At 45.3% G+C, this 19367-nt stretch overlaps 2 protein-coding genes across 3 annotated transcripts in view; one reads left to right on the top strand and one right to left on the bottom strand.

Annotated features, from left to right (window-relative positions):
• The window catches only part of crybg1a (crystallin beta-gamma domain containing 1a), a 49906-nt gene extending 43870 nt beyond the window's left edge, over positions 1–6036 (top strand). For both annotated transcript variants that reach the window (XM_036541817.1, XM_036541819.1), the window contains 4 exons: positions 1176–1299; positions 2444–2602; positions 2805–2967; positions 4383–6036. In XM_036541817.1, coding sequence (XP_036397710.1) covers positions 1176–1299; positions 2444–2602; positions 2805–2967; positions 4383–4471 — 535 coding nt within the window. In that variant the 3' untranslated portion in view covers positions 4472–6036. The remainder of the gene's footprint in view (positions 1–1175; positions 1300–2443; positions 2603–2804; positions 2968–4382) is intronic.
• Positions 6037–6232: 196 nt separating this feature from the next.
• On the bottom strand, positions 6233–19353 carry rtn4ip1 (reticulon 4 interacting protein 1). Its single transcript, XM_036542365.1, has 9 exons — positions 18689–19353; positions 17343–17494; positions 16885–16953; positions 16045–16169; positions 15106–15154; positions 14870–15006; positions 14023–14206; positions 10082–10174; positions 6233–6610 (listed from the first exon to the last, which is right to left on the bottom strand). Exons 1-9 carry the CDS (start codon positions 18984–18986, stop codon positions 6488–6490), a joined length of 1230 nt encoding a protein of 409 aa, XP_036398258.1. The 5' UTR covers positions 18987–19353; the 3' UTR covers positions 6233–6487.
• Between the last annotated feature and the right edge of the window lie 14 nt (positions 19354–19367).

Below are 19367 nucleotides of genomic sequence, written 5' to 3'. Positions count from 1 at the left end.
AGACCACAACCCTTTATAGTTATGTTAACACTCGGCAAGGGCATGTGAAATTCCCTGTGGTGGTGTTTTTCCCAAGGGAATGACTGGGGCTATTCCCCCTCTGAAAGGTGGGAGATAAATGGGTATGAAGGAGCCACTGGAGTGCAGTGGTCCCATAGGGAATACCAAAGCTGGAAGCATCTGTGTTTTTACATGAACGCCCCATTTCTATCGGTTAAGAACAATACACCTTCCAAAATAAGATACTACAATTAGAATGTTATTAGATTGGGTTTACTTTGGGGAAGTTTTTCTTCATAAATTAGAGCATGACCATTTTTTTCCTTCTCAAAAACTTTTCTGAGCTGTGTGTATGTACATTGGACAGTGAGACCAGATTGAAACTGCAGTCGTGTCCCATCCTGTCCTGTTCAAATTATTATGCCAAATTTCATCCTGTGCCATAATCACCTCTCCAGTCTTGTCCGAAGTGTTCCTACTCAGCAACATTTGTATCACATTAGAAATGAAAACATATTTTTTAAATTAATTATATGCTAATAATTAAACACAAGCATATGAAATAAACTCACAATATTGCATTTTAGGCAGGAATCAGCAAGGCATATTTTCCGTTTAACAACACAGTAAAAGTTTTCTCTCATGCAGTACTTACAAAGTAAACTAACTGTGATGGCAGGACTGTGTGTCCTGTAATGTTTCCCAGGATTCCTCCTGGTCTGCTGAGCCAGCCTTCCCCATGGAAATAAACACACATTAACTCCCATGGTTTCTATAGCAACCCTGACCGCTGTTTCTGTTCAGTGGGCGGTGTGTGCGTCTGTGGGTATGTGTGTGTCTATGACTGTGTGTGTGTGCCTGCTTGTGTCTGTGGGTATGTGCGTGAGTGTGGGCATGTGGGTGTGCCCATAGGTATGTGTGTGTCTGTGACCATGTGTGTGTGTCTGCTTGTGTCTGTGTGTGTGCAAGAGTGTGTGCATGTATGTGGATGTGAGTGATAGTGTGTGTACGAGTGCTTGTGAGTGTGTGTGTCTGTATGTGTACATGTGTGAGTGTGTGTGCGTGTACATGAGAAAGTGTATGCATGCATGTGTGTGTGTGTGTGTGTGTGTGTGTGTGCGTGTGTGTGCAAGTGTATGTGTGTATGTGTAACTGCCTTGTCCTGCGCCCTTTAGGTGGGTGTTGTATGAGGGAAGAAACTTTCATGGCCGTCAGATCCTGCTACAGCCTAGTGATGTGGGAGACTGGCGCAGGTTCAGCGGCTGGCAGCGAATCGGATCCCTGCGCCCACTGTTCCAGGTATGAAGCCCCACCCACATTGTCCAATACCATCTTCATAGGAACATGGGGGTGAATGGGGTTGTTTGTAGGTACAAAAGGTAGACAGCTACATTTGTGGGTAGTGGTGGCCAACTCTTTACAAGATACTGCAGCTACACATTGAAGCCAGATGGAATTACTCTAGCAAAAGTAAATTATCAAATTAAGGGTCACTAATATGTAATTTAAGTCTGTAACCCGAGACATGATTGTTGTTGTCATTATTATTCAGGTCACAAGACTTGCTCTTTACCCCTGCGATCCCTAGGTATGCTTCAGCCTGTTGCATAGCAATGTACAGGTGATTCATCTCTGAACTTAATAGGCAGTGCCTGGTGCATTTTCAATATTTGAGTGTGGCTCAGATTGTGTACCTAAAAGGAATGCTAACAAAAAACTCGGAGCTAGTTTCAGTTTCCACTCCAGTCCCTCAGGTTCCAATGCTTTCATTTTCACAGTCCTTTATTCATTAGTAGAAAAGTGGAGAGGTGCCTAGGGTGTACAGTGCGAGTTTAAGTTTAATTTTTGGAGTCGTGCATACAGTAGGCAGAGCTGCAGTGGTGTGAATGAGGCCCACAGGGGTAGTGTCATGGCATTTTTCACATTCATTCCCTTGGGGAGCCTTCAGTGCAGCCATAGGTGTGTCCCTCACACTGAGGCTTGTGCTCTCGCCCTGTGGGAGAATGAGGGAGAGAGCAAATGTTAACTATCCAGGCAGAGCCAAGATGAGGCAGGGCGGAGTCAGCAGGGCAGAGCCATTGTCACGGGGAGCGCAGGTGAGAACTGGAAACCACAAGGAGGTCTTGCTTGACAGCATGATTGGCGCATCAGGTGTTTTCCTCACGCTCACGCTGTCTGCTCTTTTAAGAAACCATATTGAAGACTTTACACATGAACATTGACACTCTGCAAACGAATTTGTTTTGGCGGTGCACACAGGACAACATTTCAGACAGAAAGTCTAGGAAATCAGGTGAATTTTACCTGTGGGTATGATTATTATCTCAGTAGAGTGAGGTAAGCCTCATCTGTGTGTAGGTATGCGTGTGATGGTTATCTCTATAGAAACAGGTGTACTTCATGTGTGTGTGTGTGTGTGTGTGTGTGATTACTGTCTCTGTAGAAACAAGTGTACTTCCGGCTGCAAAACAAAGAAACAGGAACGCTGATGTCACTCACCGGGTCTCTAGACGACATCAAGCTGATGCGTATCCAGGTGCAGGAGATAATGGGCGGACTGGACCAGATCTGGGTGTACCAAGATGGCTTCCTACGGTGCAAGGTACCATTGTCATGGCAGCAGCGTACAGTGAATCCGAATCACGACTGTGGCTATGTGTGTTGGCTCTGTTGTAGGGCAGCAAATCGAGTAACTTACACCGAGTCATGTGCCAGCTTCAAAATCATACACTGAGCTCTCAGGTCCAACAGGTGTAATAACTGTCCAGTGCTGGACTGACTCTGTCACACTCCTTGCATTTTAGTTGCTGGAGGACTGTTGCCTTGAGACGACAGGGAGCGTTGTCATGGCAGGCAGCCGTCTTGGCATCTCTCCGGAGCCTGGGAAGGAGAATCAGTTCTGGAGCATCAGTTCGGACGGGGTGATCCACTGCAGCATGAAACCAGACCTAGTGCTAGAGGTCAAAGGTCAGTTTACCACAACGCACATTCTCCTGTCCTCTGTTGGCCCATACAGCCTGCAGCCCAGTTATCTAACAACCCAGAGGAGGGCAGTCTGTTTTAAATGCCACCGTGTTAAGAGGGAAACACCCCTGACATTTTGTCAGATGAAGACTTTTATTGTGAGCTGTGCTACCTGAGAAAGCCCTTTTGTTCTAGCTTATAACCTGCTGCACGTTACAAAATGGTTTCATGATTGAGTAGTAAGAGGTGTGGCTGCAATACATATTAGTGGGGCGCCTTTGGTGATTGGCTGTAGAACCTTCATTCGTTATGGAAGCCTCGGATCTGATTGGGCCATGTGAGGGTGGAGCAGTGGTTGAGTGTGACATGCCTGAAGCGCGTCTCGTATGAGGGAGGAGTTGGAACATTGCTTGGAAATACATAGCATTAGCAGGAGTGCTGCCATTATCCTGTGGTCAAAAGGATTGGTTGGCCACATTACTGTGGTCTAAAACAATGTGGTGCACTGTGATGGTGGGACACAAACATCACTCTTACAGAACAGAGAAAGGATAAATGGACATAATGATAATATCGGTATGGTAAATGGGTTGTGTCCCAGCATGGGCACATCCCACTCATTCCTGAGAGAAATAGGCAGCTTCTGAATAGGTGTGACAGTCAGCAAGCCCCACCCTTAGAGACTTGATTGACAGATCTCAGGCCCAGGCACACAAAAACTGGTCTTTCAGATAGTAAGGGAGACAGACAGAGGAGGGTGGCAGAGTCCCAGACTGTTGTTTTCTTATAGCTGGAAAAAACCCCTTCCTTCATGCCTGAGTTACAGTACACACAACATCCTCGACCATGGGGTGGGGCTGAACACTGAACTCACACATACGTACACACACACACACACACACACACAGGCATGCCCACACACACCTACACACATTCCTGTTGTGATACCAGAACACACATCAGTAGGCAGGCAAGTTTATCAGGCATGTTTTTCATGATATACAACCAGTATGCGTTTACCACATTGTGAATAATTATAATTGCGTCTGTTTAGACAGGGAGTGGAATTAATTTTGCACTAGGCCAATTTAGGGCATTTATATACTTTTTGTGTTACTCACTGACTGGCAAGATTTCATTTAAACTCAAAGGGTGCCAAGTGTCTTCCAGGCAGATTAGTTTTCTCCTAGCGCCACCATGTGGATTGTTTAAAAAGTGCAGGTGCAGTATGTGAAATGAGTCACAATGTTCAGTACGTGTTCACAGCCACCAAAGAAGTCAACATCTCAGTAATATCTCAGCAGGAATATATCAGTGAAGGAGCAGTATTTCTCTATATTCAATATGTCAAATGTTTATATTCAATGTGAAATTATCAAGATAAACCTGTCTAATTTTTTATTTTTCCTTTTTTACAGGGGGCCAACAGTATGACAAAAACCAAGTGATACTTAACACGTTTGATGAAAAGAAACTGAACCAAAGATGGACTCTGGAGATCTTGTGAAGTAGTGACACAGAGCTAGAGAGGGTCTGAGGAGAGCTCCACGTTCACCCCAGTGCTCTCTGGTGCAGCTCCACGCTGGGCCTGAGGACTCTCTGGTGCAGCTCCATGGTAGGCCTCAGGACCCACTGACAAACATGCTAAGTGAATGTCGTAGTGGGTCATTGTCAACATTTCTTGTCACGCTTTCCCTTCTGAAACTGCTTTATTTCACAAATACTCCAGGCTCCAGATGTTGTACATCAGTCACACTCTTTGCTGTGCACTGAACACCAGGTCCGCTCAGGTAGAATTTGCACCCTATCTCACTATTTCCAGCATCCATGCCTTTGAAATGTTCTGTGTGAGAAAGTTGTTTACAGGCTTCATAATTTGACGCAGTAGTGTGAGCATATTTTAATTCAGATGTTGTCAAATACAGGCATCTGGAACAAGTACTGTTGTTTTGTTTATTGATTCAGTATGCTAAAAGGGAACAATTTTGAGTCAGACACAGTTAACATGCAGGCAATGTAGCTGATTGACTCATTCATTAAGCTGCACCACTGGCATGCTCAGCCAAGAAGCTCTCGATCAAAAACAGACATCGTCTCTCTTCCCGTCTCTCTCTCTCTCTGTCAGGAAACAATATTTTTAACATAACTTTTAATAATGAAATGCTCAGGGGAGCAATCATCCAAAACCTGGAAGCCTTAATACGCTGTATTTTAAGTTAATGGACATACAGTATGTCATTGAAAAATGACAACACAAAGCAGCCTTACAGTTCTGTAAATAACCTGTTAACTCCGCAAAGCTTCATGTTACCCTACAGCGCTGATGGTGCAGTTTGAGCCGGCTGCTCTGAACAGATTCACTGTGAGCAGATATTCAGTGATTGTATTATCTCTGCATTCAAATGCGCACATAGTGTCAGTGACTTTGTCATGGAAATCTGGAATTACTCCTGTTGTAAGGACTGGAAATAGCCATCAGGATTATTGTAAAATACCAGGATTCACTGCTTACCAGCATTGCCCCTGATGGATTATTCCTACAGAAAGCACAAAAAACACTTTTTGGGCTTAAAAGGAAATAAGAAAATGTCTAGTTCTTTTGTAAATGCTGCCTTTGCCATTTTATTTTCCCAGAAGCCCTTGGGTGATGGCAAGTCAAACTAACACAACTCACTGGAGAAATGTGCTCAGTTTCCAGTCATCACCAAAGTATCTCAAATGATGTGACAAATTAATAAGGACAATATAGTTTAGTTTTGTAAGACTTAACACACTTCAGTAAGGTTTTTCTGACCACAGATGCCAAGTCCACATTACAAAACCGAGTTCCTGTCCACTGTAACCCAATAATATTGTGAGGATTTGCAAATTCTGGAAAACTGAAATGTATATACAGTAATTGCAGTCATCTCATTGACTTATAAATATTCACCACACATGCTGTAATTTACTGTGTTAAGAACTGTTTTATAGTATTTGCATTATGTCCTGGTGTAAAAACTCTAAAAAGATTAAAACCAATTTTAGTATTGTCCTAAAAATTATTTTGTATGAAAATTTAAGAATTTATGGAACCCCACTCAGTGCTGTTACATTTAAATGAATAAACGGATGTTTGTTTTCATAAAGGAGGCATCTGTCCTTTTTTGTGAAGTGCACTTCTGAGGGAATGCTTAGTACCTGATGAGAGATTTGCTTGGTATGGCCTCTGGAAAGGAGGTCTCCTTCTATTTTTGTTAAAGAAGAGCTCACACACAATGGAGGGTTTGTATGTCTGTTTTACTGTGACAGCCAAAAAAAAGGACCACACGTCTCTGCATCAGAGAACATGCCGGTAACAAGCATAGAAACCCATTATACAAACTTAACTCAGTCTATCCACCCAAAGAAGTCAAAGGACACGTGTTAGCTGGCAGTTGCCAAGGACCCCCAGTGATGACGACTTCAGACGTGGGGTCCCCCACTTTAGGCTTCTCACTTGGTACGATTTATTGCTCCATCCCCAGTTTCCTAGTAGCCGTGATCACTCAGTGTCCCCACTAACGATGTTTACTACAGTCTTCCCACGGGCGTGGCCCTTCTCCAGCTTCAGGAAGGCCTGAGGCACCTGAGCAAAAGTGAACTGCTCTTCCACCACAGGGCGGATCTGTGAAACAGGAAAAGACAGCGAGGTGGGTGTGTGTCACTCTCTGCAGTGTGACAGTGACTCGTGATAATCACAGCTACCAAGTGTCCTGTTTTCATCAGGATTCTTCAGGTAAAAGTATCGTACGTGGTTTACAGAAAAAAGTCACACTCGAAAACATGAAATTTCACCCCCCAACAAACACAACAACTTTGACATAAAAGCTGACAGTAACCATAGAGCATCTTGATGTTACAGAAAGCAACAAACAGAATATTTTCTATTCAGACACAGAGCCAGCTGTATCTCCCATTTTCCAGACAGTAGAGACATTTTCAATCTCAACCCAATTTACCCAGAAATTCACAAATTTGTTTTTCAACAGCTGTTTGGTTTTTGCTAATTTCCTCCTTAACTCCGTGTCTCTCATGATTTGAAAAGACTTATGTTTGCAGGTTAAGTTACAATAATGACTAATTACTGTATTTTTGTAGTAAATGGTCCTCTGCTGGTCAAATTAAAGGACAAAATAGGGAGGGGGCATAAATGCGGGTGAATGTGCTGGAGAAGGTAATGACATTAAGAGAAGACCCTGAAAGCAAATGACATTGGCACATTTAAAACAAAATCAAAACAAGATACATTTAGAATGGTTCAGAAGCTTCAGTCGGGCACCCCAGGGCACCGGGAACAGGATGTGGGGAGTGCAGATAAATGTGCTTCGTGCTGCTCTGTACCACGTCTTGGTGTAGCTGATGCATCTCTGAGGAGTATGTGTTTAAGCTAATGCGATTTGGATACTTTTCTAAAACCACACTTATTATAAAGAAAGCCAGCATCCTAATAACTTGATAGGCAAGTAGCTCAGTCTAATCAGTGTATGTTGTCAGCTGTAGCTAGCTGGCTAGATAACTAGCCAGTGAAGAGGCTACCCTGTGCTTCACAGCCACAATTACAGCTTGAAAAAGTCCTACATATAGTATACTGCTTGTCTCCATAAATGTTTGTACTGTACAATAGCGGGGTCTATAGCAATCATTGTGGTTATAATGAATATCATCATCTCCAGTTCAGGTTGCAGCTGTGTGAAACAGTGCAATAGCTAATATACAGAAATGAATGGATGTTGCTGTTTTTCCAATATAAAGTCTCCAAGAATTTCTTAGGTAAGCTTTTTAAAACATTTCTTGGACAACAACCCTAAATGATGGAGACACTGTGGACATCAGGCCCCCTCAATTATTAATGAGTACATTCTATAAAAGAACCACAACAGCAGTTCCCCACAGCCACAACCACAAAATTAAGCTAACCCTACATAGAATTTCAGGTTATATCAACAACAACCAAAAAAAATGGGTGCTATGAAACTGAATGGCAAACATGCGCATGACAGACATCCAAAAACAAATAACACCAACAGAAAAAAAGAGGGGGCAACGTTGCTGAGATGTCAGTTTCTCAAATCCATCTCTCTTTCTCACAGCTAAAGAACAGGTGGTCCCCCGCACATCTGCCTCTAAAATTGAACGCCCAATCAAAACCTGCCACTCTCAGTGTCCCTGACCGGGAACTGCTCGTCCGCCCACAGCACAAACAGGGGAAAAGTGATGAGGTTTGACAATAACCGGCAGCTCCGCCAGGCCCGTTATCAGCAGGACGCATCACCCCGCTGTTTCACTTGCGCTCAATGGGGCCATGATGTCATCGCGGAACACCTCTATTGAGCGCGCTCCGCAATCCCCCTGACAGAGACAGAAATGCTCCCCGCTGTCGGCACGTGGGCGTGAGCCCGGATCAGTGACAAAGAGCGGGATTTCGGAGGGATTACGGGGCATTCATTCAGAACTGTCAAACACTATCAATCACCGTTGTGACTGTCGCTGCCCCCTCGACCCACTGAGCACTCTGTCGGGAACAGGGCAGTGAGTAAATGGGGTTACTACAGTACATAACCGACTCCATCATCACACAAAATATATTCAGGCAATCCGTGACAGCACCAGTGATATTACTGTCATTGGCTACAAAGAGCAGAGTCATCATTTTGTTCTCTCCATGAAATGTCCTCCAAAAAATAATCAAAGCAAATGAAAATACTGTTATCAGTTTGCAGAGTTTCACCATGATTAATATGCTCATAACTGCACTGAATTTCAATGAAAATGAGGTCTGAGTTTCAGTGTAACACAATGACAAGACCGCTGGGCATTTACCATAAGCTTTTCTATTGTCAGTGACCTCTTTTCAAAGCCAACGGCTGCCATTGGATATCACCCAGCCTTAAATTTTCCACCTCCTGCCAGTAAGCGAGAGACACATAACACAAGTAACAGGGAAGTGAAAACGGATTGATCCGCATCCCAGACACAATGTGACAGACAAGTACCGTACAAATCTGCCGCCATGATTCTGCAGGCCCGCATCAGATAACCGACACACTTGCGCTAACATGCAGGTCCTTTCCGTGCAAATGGTCAACAGGCCTGGCTCACTGGCGTACTGTTACCATGTATGCAGGGTGAATGTGGGCAGACATACCATAAATGCAGGACAACTTCCAAGAAAAGGAAGTAAAGTTTTTTTTTTTTTTTTACATCGATGTCACTGACCTTAGCAGCGATATCTCTCTGTTAATCCACACCTTCCTGCTATCGAAAAACCATGCTCCATCATTTCAATTGGGGGAACCCTTGACTCAAAGAGTATTAAACTCTCTGCAATGTACTCTGTGTGTGTGAGCGAGTTCTGCCTGAGATAAGACCATATGTTCTGACATGGTCCCGCCATCCGGTTTGGCCCGGAGAGACCAGGACATGAACCCAAGACCCTAAGACGTTTTTGGCACTTGATGAACAGGAGAGCCTTTTTAGCTGCTGTGCCTGGAAGCACTCCTCCTCCCTGTACTGAAAGGCTGTGCGCCCCACTGACCCACTGGCATCATCCTCACACTGAGACGAGCGTGCCTGACGCGGCTCCTACAGCGGGGCAGATCCGCTCCCACTGCGCGGGCGGCTCCAGGAAGTGATCAGGTGTCGCTCCACCCACCACAGGGAACTGCAGCAGGTCACTGACCCAGATTGCAGCAGGGACAGGCCCAATAATGTCACTCAGTACCTGAGGAACTACCTGAGTCACAGGGGAGCCAGCTGACTGGATCTTACGGGTGAATGACGGGTGGGTGAATCTTACAGGTGACTGCCGTATGACAGACAGGGGAATAGATCTTACAGGTAACAGTCAGGTAATGTTACAGGTGACAGACTGGTGAGGGAATCTTACAGGAGACAGACAGGTGAGCACATTTTCCAGGCGACTGCAGGGTAATGAGGTCTCTGAGCCCAATGGGTCAGTGAGTCCCAATCCCAAAACTGGTCTTGAAACACAGACACACCAGGTAAAACTGTAAGCACCACCACTTTCTGCTCATATTCATGATGATGAAGAATAGCAGATACAGGTGAGAAACAAAGGACACACAGGTGAGCTTACCTGTCCAGCATCCACCATCTCACAAACCTCATCCAGTGCCACACCACTCGGGGCGAAGAACCCCCAGCGATAGTGAACCCCCTTACACAGGTGCTGAGAGAGGGAGAGAGAGGGAGGGGGGAGAGAGAGGTGCATAAGTGAATGTGATTTACACACACTCTGACACTTCCTGCTCTTACACAGTGTATACCTGTACAGCCCTTTTTCATAGGTGCTATAGATCACAGACAGAGTCAGGTGTATCTCTCACCTACCTTGGGATCTAATACTGTATGATATAGTTTCATACAGCAGGGGGCAGCACGTAGCCTTTCACCTAATGGCTTTAAAACAGAAGCCTGAATTTAATCAACATGTGCCTTTAATTTTCAACCAATATGTGCCCTAACATCGCTACTTGGGACAAAAATGATCCCTTGTCTCTCTTGGGGAGAAAAGGCCTCACCTTGTCTCAGTGCACACTCTTCTGGGTCGTGACACATGGGCCTGTGCTCAGTACAGTAACAGAACAAAAATGCTGAGCCACCAAAGAGGGCACTCTGATGGAAACGGGATCAAGAGTTAAGCCCCGCCCTCCCAGCCCCCTCAACCCCCAACAAGGCCTAACGCTAGCAAATGGGGGGCTTTGTTTCCTGCCAACTCAAACCGCAAAGAAAAACACCAAGCATCCATCCTTCAACTGATGGCATTTTACGCATCCTTACTCAGATGCTGCACGTATATACACAGATGATGCTGTTGCAAAGCCCTCTGCCAGTGGTCCTGAAACCTTTGCCTGTATTCAGAAAAGTAAAATGAATTATTTTATTTTTTTGCAATCCATTTTGAAACAAGCTCAAAGATCATGTAAAAAATATACATTCTGGGTGGGATTAATATTTACTTACAATGAAATGCAAGTGCTACCAGTTCATTATATTGTGGTTTTTTAGGATTGATTATCATTGTTCATGCCCAGATGGAATCTGAAATATGGCAGTTTAAGTCCAGGAGTCCGGGCAGATTACGGTTTCCAGGGCGACAATAAAGCTCAAGTGCTGAAATGTATACGCTGTAATCGAGGTCCCCCCTGGGAACAGACACTGCGTTTTTACCCATGGTGCTCTGGGCCACACAAAAAGTTTGACAAAGGGGGCCCCACTGACCAATCAGCACTAATCTTCCACAACAGCAGAGCCAGTATTGTCTCCTAAACCCACAGGCAATGACTGCTACCTACAGCAGGATGTAGACTATTCAAAAGGAGCCACTTTACTTTCATCTGAATGGACTTTATCCTCGCCCTTTTAAATAGAGGTACAGGCCGGAAAGAGGCCTAAAGCCCTGAAATTACATCTAGCGTCCTGTTGGGGTCATTGAGGAGGGGGTACAAAGAGACACAACAGCAGAGAAAAGTCAGGAGGCCACAGCGTATGCGCGAAGCATACGTAGGGCACTACCGCTGGGTGGCACCAGGGGGCCTCGTGAGCTCTCACAGGTGCAGCAGCCGCATGCAGTGGTGTGCAGTGACTCATGTCACAGACGCGCCGGCTGTGATCCGCTCTGCAGGGCCAACAAAAGCCCTGCCTGCTTGGCGGGAAATGCACAAACATTGATCTCTTCATCAGCCAAAATTATGCTGCCTCTGCGCTTCTGTATCTTTCCTGAAACATGCAGTAGCTCCACCCAGTAGACCCCCCCCGCCCCCCAACTCCAAAAACATGCTCTAACCCCAGCCAGCACATTCCCCCACACCACACTCCTGCACTTCCATGAAATGTAATCCTCATTCAACACAGGACCAGCGCAGGACTAAAGAAAGTGGTACAGAGAACCATACCCCAAGCACACACACACACGCACGCACACACGGACAGAAACATTCACATTTATTCATTCGGCAGATGCTTTTATCCAAAGCGTGAGGCAGAACACAACACAAGCAAAAAGCCATATAAGGAGTCAAGCAGACACAGACACGCACATACACAGGCACACGCACAAACCTGCACACACATGTGCACTTGCACACAAAGCTAACTTGTAATCCCTTCCAGTCTCCTACTTTCCCCTTTTCACTGCAACTGACAAGCCCATCCGATCATAATGTCCATGCCTTACTGCACCTCTGGCTGCTCTCTCTCAAAGCGGGTTTAATGGTGGTAAATGTCCTCACCCTGACACTGACTTACTTTTTTTTTTCTACTTCCCTACCTGTTTTTGTGGAATAGGAAGCACGTGTGGAACAACAGAAATCCCACGGTTGGAATATGCCAGGTGGAAAAACTCATTTCCTGAGAGCAGCTTTACTGAGAGACCGAGAGAAAAATAGACGGCATGTACCCGTTTCAATATCTCCAACTAAACCCCATCAACAACAGCAGACCTGTGACTTCTCCCTTTCTTTTCACCGTATGATTCCCTGTCCTCCTCCACAACGCCAAACATCCCGACACACCCTGCTCTTCTCTCCCCAGAAACACTGCTTCCACCGCCCGGGACTAAGCTCTCTGCGGGCCTGGTTTTACACCACAGCACACACGTTGTGAAACAAACACAAACACTGCTCCTCTCCTGCGCTGCCTCTCAGCACTAGAACATTTTCTCACAGCAGACATAGTGAAGAGCCAGTGTGCCAGGAATATGAAGCATCAGAGTGTGTGAGTGTGTGTGAGTGTGTGAGCCCTGGTGCCATTCGCCTTCATCATGTCCCCATGGACGTCCCAGCAGACAGTATAGAAGGGTATGCACCACTGGTTTTTCCCCTGCGAAAGCATTCAAAAATAACGCCTTTCAATGAGCGCGGATGGACAGGACACACCTGACTGACCCATGGGATTTAGCTAGAGATGTTCTCTGTGCGAACTGGGCACGCTCAGATCACACGTGAGCAGATGAATATGTTGTAGAAAAGTGAAGTTCCAGGAGGCTCATGTGTGGCATCTTCTTTAATAAGAACTTTTTTAAACCCCAGTACTTAACAGTACAATATTCAAAATATTTGCAAAGGTGCTGTTGCCACGCGACTGTACTGTTTGTCAGCTGATGCAGAAGAGAGAATGAATACACCTGATGAACTAAATGGGCTTATCACAGACTGGGGAACTGATTGGACCAGAAAAAACACTCGATAAACACTCGGCCAATCAGGAACAGTTTGACACCGCTATTCTAGAACATTTCTTTCCTGTTTCATATCCACTTCTTGTGGGTTTTGTGTGAAAATGTAGGAGGGGGCAAAAAAGGGAGGGAAGAGATGTTTCTGCCAAATGAGGTCAAAGACAAGAGATGGTGATGAGTGTGCCAAACATCCTGTCTCTCATAACCACACAGACACCAGCATACACGCATACACACACACACAAGCACACACACCCCAGCATACACACGCACACATGCACAGAAAACATACTGACACACACGCTCATGCATGAACAACCACATATGCGTGCGAGTGCACACACACACACACACACACACACACACACACACACACACATACACACACACGTGCGAGTGCACACACCCAGCACACCTCATCATACACAAACACACTGATAAACACATACACATACACTACACACACTACAAACACTTACAAGCATGACCACACACACACACACACACACACAAAACACTGTCAAACATATGCATACATGTTGACCCACACACACGCGCATGTGCAGATAACTCAACTTCAGCAAAGCTGCATCAATGCGGTTGCAAAGTACATGAAGAACGCATGAGCAGAGGCGTGTCTGCACGTTGGGGGCACAGCGCTTTCGACTGGCAGCGTGGGGTGTCTGCATGTTGGGGGTACAGCGCTTTCCACTGGCAGTGTGGGGTGTCTGCACATCGGGGGCACATCGCTTTCCACTGGCAGCGTGGGGTGTCTGAGCATGGGGGGCACATCGCTTTCGAATGGCAACGTGGGGTGTCTGCACGTGGAGGGGCGCGATTACCTTAAGCGCCTTGCTGGCGATGGTGACCCCCGTCTGCAGCATTCCATCCGCAACGCCCAGCGTGTCCGTGTTCAGCAGGAAGGGCGTCACCAGCGTGACATATTTGGCTCCGGACCAGGGCTTCAGTAACCCCAGCGCCCACTTCTCTGTGTCCCCGCCCACATTGTCAAGGATCAGATCGAACCTGGAGCGCGCACAGACAGAAGCAATGACCTCTTCAACACCACAGTGAGAAAGAGGAACTTCAACCTGAACACCAGAGGGAGAGAAAAATAACAACCTAAAAAGCACATACAGCGAGAAGGGGGCTATGGCATTCATTATCTGATCACACTGGCAATGACTCATAGAAACCTGCAGGGCAAATGACATACACTGCAGTGAAACGCAAATAAAGGTGCATATATGCATGCTTAACAAGCTTTTAGCAACTTGTAAAAACAAATAGAATGTATCAGTCACTTAATCACTTTTTTTGTTCGGTGATCATCACCATCCTGAGACTGCCACGCAAGGGAAGAGTGGGTTTCTTTATTTGACCGGCCCCTAACAGTGACATTGAAAGCCCTTCAACTCCAGGACAGAGTGTTCTCATGGCAATGCTTCATCTGAGACCCAGTTTCCATGGACACCGCTAGGCTGAGCGAGCAAGCGGGCACAAGGAGGGGCCAAGGACACGCTCTGCTCCATCGCCGAGGAGCTCATTCCCTGACCTGCTCCTCGTCCCCTCAGACCAGAGGACAGTTAAAACACCCACCTCCAATTCACACAAAGCTCAATGTTTCACTGTTAACCTCCCACAAAGAATGGAGAGAGGGTCTGTCACTCTCAGAGCCAGTGAACTCACTTTTCTAGAGCCTTCAGCTGAGCCGCTACATCCCCCGTTGTGTAGTCAACCACATGATCGGCACCCAAACCCCTCACCAGCCCCTCAGCGTTCTGGGAGCATGTTGCGGTCACATGGCCACCCCAGGCCTTCACCATCTGCAGAGAAGTAGACCCCGCCCCCGCCCAGGGATGAATTTTGCTTGATCCACAGACCAGCTGTCTAGATTTTATCCTCATCATGATCATGCCTGTTACCTGGATAGCAAAGGTTCCAACTCCACCTGAGGCGCCGATGATCAGAATGCTGTCGACCAAAGGGAGAGAGATTACAGAGAAAAATATATACATATACATATATGTCTTTACGGTACAGAAGAAAAAAAACCCTTCCAGTATCAAAACAGTGAAAGAAAAGAATAAATTCAACCATTCACGCATTTGTGCATTCCTAGCTCGACGCTCAGACCAGTGCCACGTACACACATGGATCAGAGGTGGTCAGAGACTTCTGCTCTGCAAGTCCATTTATATCTCCCAATTACTAACAGCCAATGGCGCGTTGGTCCCTCGGGAACAGCCAGTCCAAACAATCATCACACTAAGAGCTCATGGTTTGATGAAGCAGAAAGAAGAGATCACTGCAGCTCTGCCAGAACCTATTTGGTCCTTCATATGCAGTGACATGGTGGTGTGAAAAAAAAAGAGCGGTGGTGCACGGTTTCCAACATTGTAATAAATTCCAAATAACTGGAGAAGAATACTTTGAATATTTTGTATTATTCCATCCCACATTTAAGAAATTAAATGATGAAGAGAAATTGCTAAATCTTCTGGCGGGGGGAATCACTGCACCATTGGCAGCATGGTATGTATTGGAGTGCCATAGCCTGAGAAACAATAGACAGGAAACATCTGTACCAGAAACTATAAAAATGTAGAATTTATATTTCCTATTCTTTGTTTTTTTCATATATTTATTCCATTACTTTTCCTGTTTAAGTCAGCAATCCTTTTTAGGAGACTAACAGCAGTTTTGTATCAGTTTGTCTTATCTGTGTGAAAACCTCTGTGGGAAAACTGTACATCTGTGTGGTCAATGCAATAAAGCTTGTTTGAATTTGAATTTGACAGTTAGGAGTAGGATAGTAAAGGGGGAGCAGTGGGCAGGGGGGTGGGATTCTGAGTGGAGCTTGCCGTTTCTTTGCGCAGTTGTCCTTGTTGAGTCCACCTGTGTTGACCAGGGCTGACCAGGCTGTTGCGGCCACATAGGGAATAACCGCCGCCTCGGTGTGACTCAGTGATTTCGGTTTGTGTGACACCTGGGTAAGAAACGACACGCCGGTCAGACATCCAACCCGACCTTTACCCAGCACACCGTCTAACAATGGGAACTGTTCTGTGTGAGGACGCCCTGGTGGGCCGCCCTCCACAAAAACAGCCCCCCTTCGGTGAAAATGAGTGCACGCACACTAGAGACTTTGTCTGCAAGTCGTAATTGCTTGTTGTTTGGCTCTCAGTCACAATAATACGCTTAATAAGCTCTTGATTAGTTGAACATGGTCTGATGAGCTGTTACATACAAACTGTAACAAAAAAAAAACATGATTTAATTTTCCATAGTTAATACTGGATTCAATAGAATGCCTAGCCAGAAATCAAATATTGGCCTTGTAGATGGAAGCTTTCCTTCACTTAGAATACAAACCAGGAAGGTCACCAGTCCAAGACTCCTTGGCAACTAGTCATCCCACAGAAAACAGACATCCATGAGCTGAACGAGTTACAGTTAGAAAATCTCAGTTTTCCCACACTACACCACTGCCATGTTACCATTCAAAGGTACCAATGACCTTTGCTGTCAAGTACCTGACGCTAACATATGAACAAAAAAACAGATTGCAAACTCACAAAATAGCGGCAGTGGTTTTAGCTAGCCCTTGCTGCTCTCAGATTTTACTCTTCTACTCCTCTCTAAACCTGGTCCCCATCCTGACAACAGGACACTCAGTGATTCATCCAGAGCAACCGGCCTACCTCATTTCCGCTGACCACCACAAATTCTGCCAGGCTGCCCTGCTTCCATGGAGGAATGGCCGCCCACACCTGGCAGCAAAAAAAAAAAAAAACAGCCCATTAATCATTCAGGAAAAGCAATCAGACACTAATAACTGAGTCACTGGACAACAGTTGCATGTAATACAAAAGGCTGACGAGTTTGAGCTAAAAGAAAACAAAAATCCATCTGAGAGGTAGATTTGCAATCACGTCACTCAGCTCTCTCACTCTGACACAGCAAGAGCATAGTTTGGCCTGTTTTACCTGACAGTAACATGATTGCGCAATGCTACGTAATGTTTTGTTCAAAATTCAAAAACATGTAAAGAGAGAGGGATAGGGCAAACAATGCACAGCAAAGACATACCATGGGTCACTTCATTCCAAATAAAGAGACTGTGAATGACTCCCTGAGTAGTGGGAGGGGGTGTCATTACCTCATCTCCTGGTTTGAAACAGCCTACATCTAGGCCACATTCCATAATGACCCCTGACACATCCCGGCCCAGGATCAGGGGGAATTCACTGCCCGTCTGCATTATGTTCAGGGGGTCACGCTTCACAGAAAGTGTGGCGGCTCCGTACCCACCTGAGAGACAAACAGAGATACACCTAGTCACCATGGTGGCTTTCCCACATCAAAACAGCATGGTTGTTTAAGTCACTGAGACGCTAAGGGCATGCAATTGCAGCACCCGTTTTAATGTTCATATGATGTCAGTCTCTAATCACTGACATATAGTGATTGCTTGCCTTTTGGCGCAGACAGCAGTAGGTGGCTATCTAGCTTGTTATCGATTCAGATGGACTTTTCCAGAAGCTTAACCAGCCTATACAAGGGCTGAACCAAGATATGTGCACTGTGTGCTATTTAACTGTGATAAATGTCACAAAACTGTCATCCACCAAATGAAATCTCTCCTTCTCACATAAACACACGCAAAATTATACACATAAATGGCCATTTCACAATCTCAATACATGTGATGAATGGGCAGCAATGTGATGTAGCAGTGAGGAATAAGGTTTGTAATCCAAAGGTTGCGGGTTCAATTCCACAGAGGAGCACTGCTGTTCTTCCCTGCTAAACTAGGTATCTGCTAAGCAACTGCAATATAATGCCCCAGTAAAGAGAAAAACTGAATCTAAAACTAAAGGGTACTACCTAAATAACTATGCTTCCTACGACACATACACACATGCAGTATCCAGAGTGGGATATCAGATATCAATCCTGACAGGAATGGAGGCTGGACTGCTTCTGAAAGCTTTACTCCTCCAAACACAGAAACAACTCCTGGGCACTATCTGCAAACCAGCAGAGAATCCAAAACTGTTTGTGGTGTGTGAGACATCAAATGAAACAAGACAGCCCCAAACTCTCATGAGAATATGGTAGAATTACCAGGTAATAAATGTCAAAACCACACCACTACTAATCCTTACAAAGGCCATTAAAATATCAGCACATTGTAACAGACTTTTCAACCTTTGATCTTCAGCTCATCTAAGATCAAATTTCACCAATAGGGAACAGCAAACTGCAGACATAATCTGTGTAATGTACGAGAGTGTTATGGACAAATGGAGACTATAAACACTGAATGTTCACAAAAATACCAGGTGTTTGCAAAACTGCACAGACGTGTTTTATGGACAGTAGATCGTTTACTCAAGGGAGCATTTTTTATTTTTTTCGTTAAAAAAATGCCTACACCTCGCCTCACATTTTCTATGCAGAGTGGCCATACACAGGTAGCCTACATTCCTAAATGCTACTTACCTCTCATGCTCAGGTCAATGGGGTTCAGACCTGCTGCATGAACTTTGACAATGACCTCGTTCGGATACATGATCATCGGGAAACTGGCATTTTTGGTGAACCTAAGGACGTCGTTGCTACCGTATTTATCGATTACCCAGGCAGGCATGACTGTCTGGCGTGTAGGAGACGTACTGAGCATTCTGAGGTAGCTGCCATGTCCTGCCACTCCAGAAACTGGTAGTCTCATGAGCACGGATTTACTATGTGAGGTACATAACCACCGACTACACGCCACTATCCCAACTTTACGAATCATTTTCGATGTTATCTAGCAAGCGTTATTAGCTACAAATATGGTGATCAAATCTGCACAAACAGCAAAGGATCAACTTGCAATGAAATGCACATTGTAAAGTCAGTTCAAGGAGATTTGTGTAACCTCCTTGGTAACGTGTAGCTGGTAATGTCTATACGTTAGCTAATACCCTAGCTAGCATAGACAGCGTGACTATAGTTGCAGCAACAATGTGTTAAGGTGAACGTTTCTTCTTTAGCTATCCGGCTTGACAGTCGTTCGGTATGTTAAATACTGACACAAATACTACTTATTGGTAAGTTCATTTTGTACTCCTGCAACATGCAACGAACTCCGAATTCTCCCACCGACTTCTCCTGTCGCATACTTCCGCTGAAATCT

The sequence above is a fragment of the Megalops cyprinoides genome, chromosome 12 (genome assembly GCF_013368585.1).
Source record: "Megalops cyprinoides isolate fMegCyp1 chromosome 12, fMegCyp1.pri, whole genome shotgun sequence".
Taxonomy (NCBI): domain Eukaryota; kingdom Metazoa; phylum Chordata; class Actinopteri; order Elopiformes; family Megalopidae; genus Megalops; species Megalops cyprinoides.
This window is presented reverse-complemented; position numbering and strand designations above follow the sequence as displayed.

What these genes read in the sequence shown, in the direction of transcription:
- rtn4ip1 (XM_036542365.1), bottom strand. Translation starts at nt 18,986, where the DNA reads ATGATTCGTAAAGTTGGGATAGTGGCGTGTAGTCGGTGGTTATGTACC. An exon ending in GTTTCAAACCAGGAGATGAG is followed by an intron (nt 16,954 to 17,342) that starts GTAATGACACCC and finishes TTTTGCTGCCAG; the next exon opens with GTGTGGGCGGCCATTCCTCC. An exon ending in CAGCTGAAGGCTCTAGAAAA is followed by an intron (nt 14,207 to 14,869) that starts GTGAGTTCACTG and finishes TGCGCGCTCCAG; the next exon opens with GTTCGATCTGATCCTTGACA.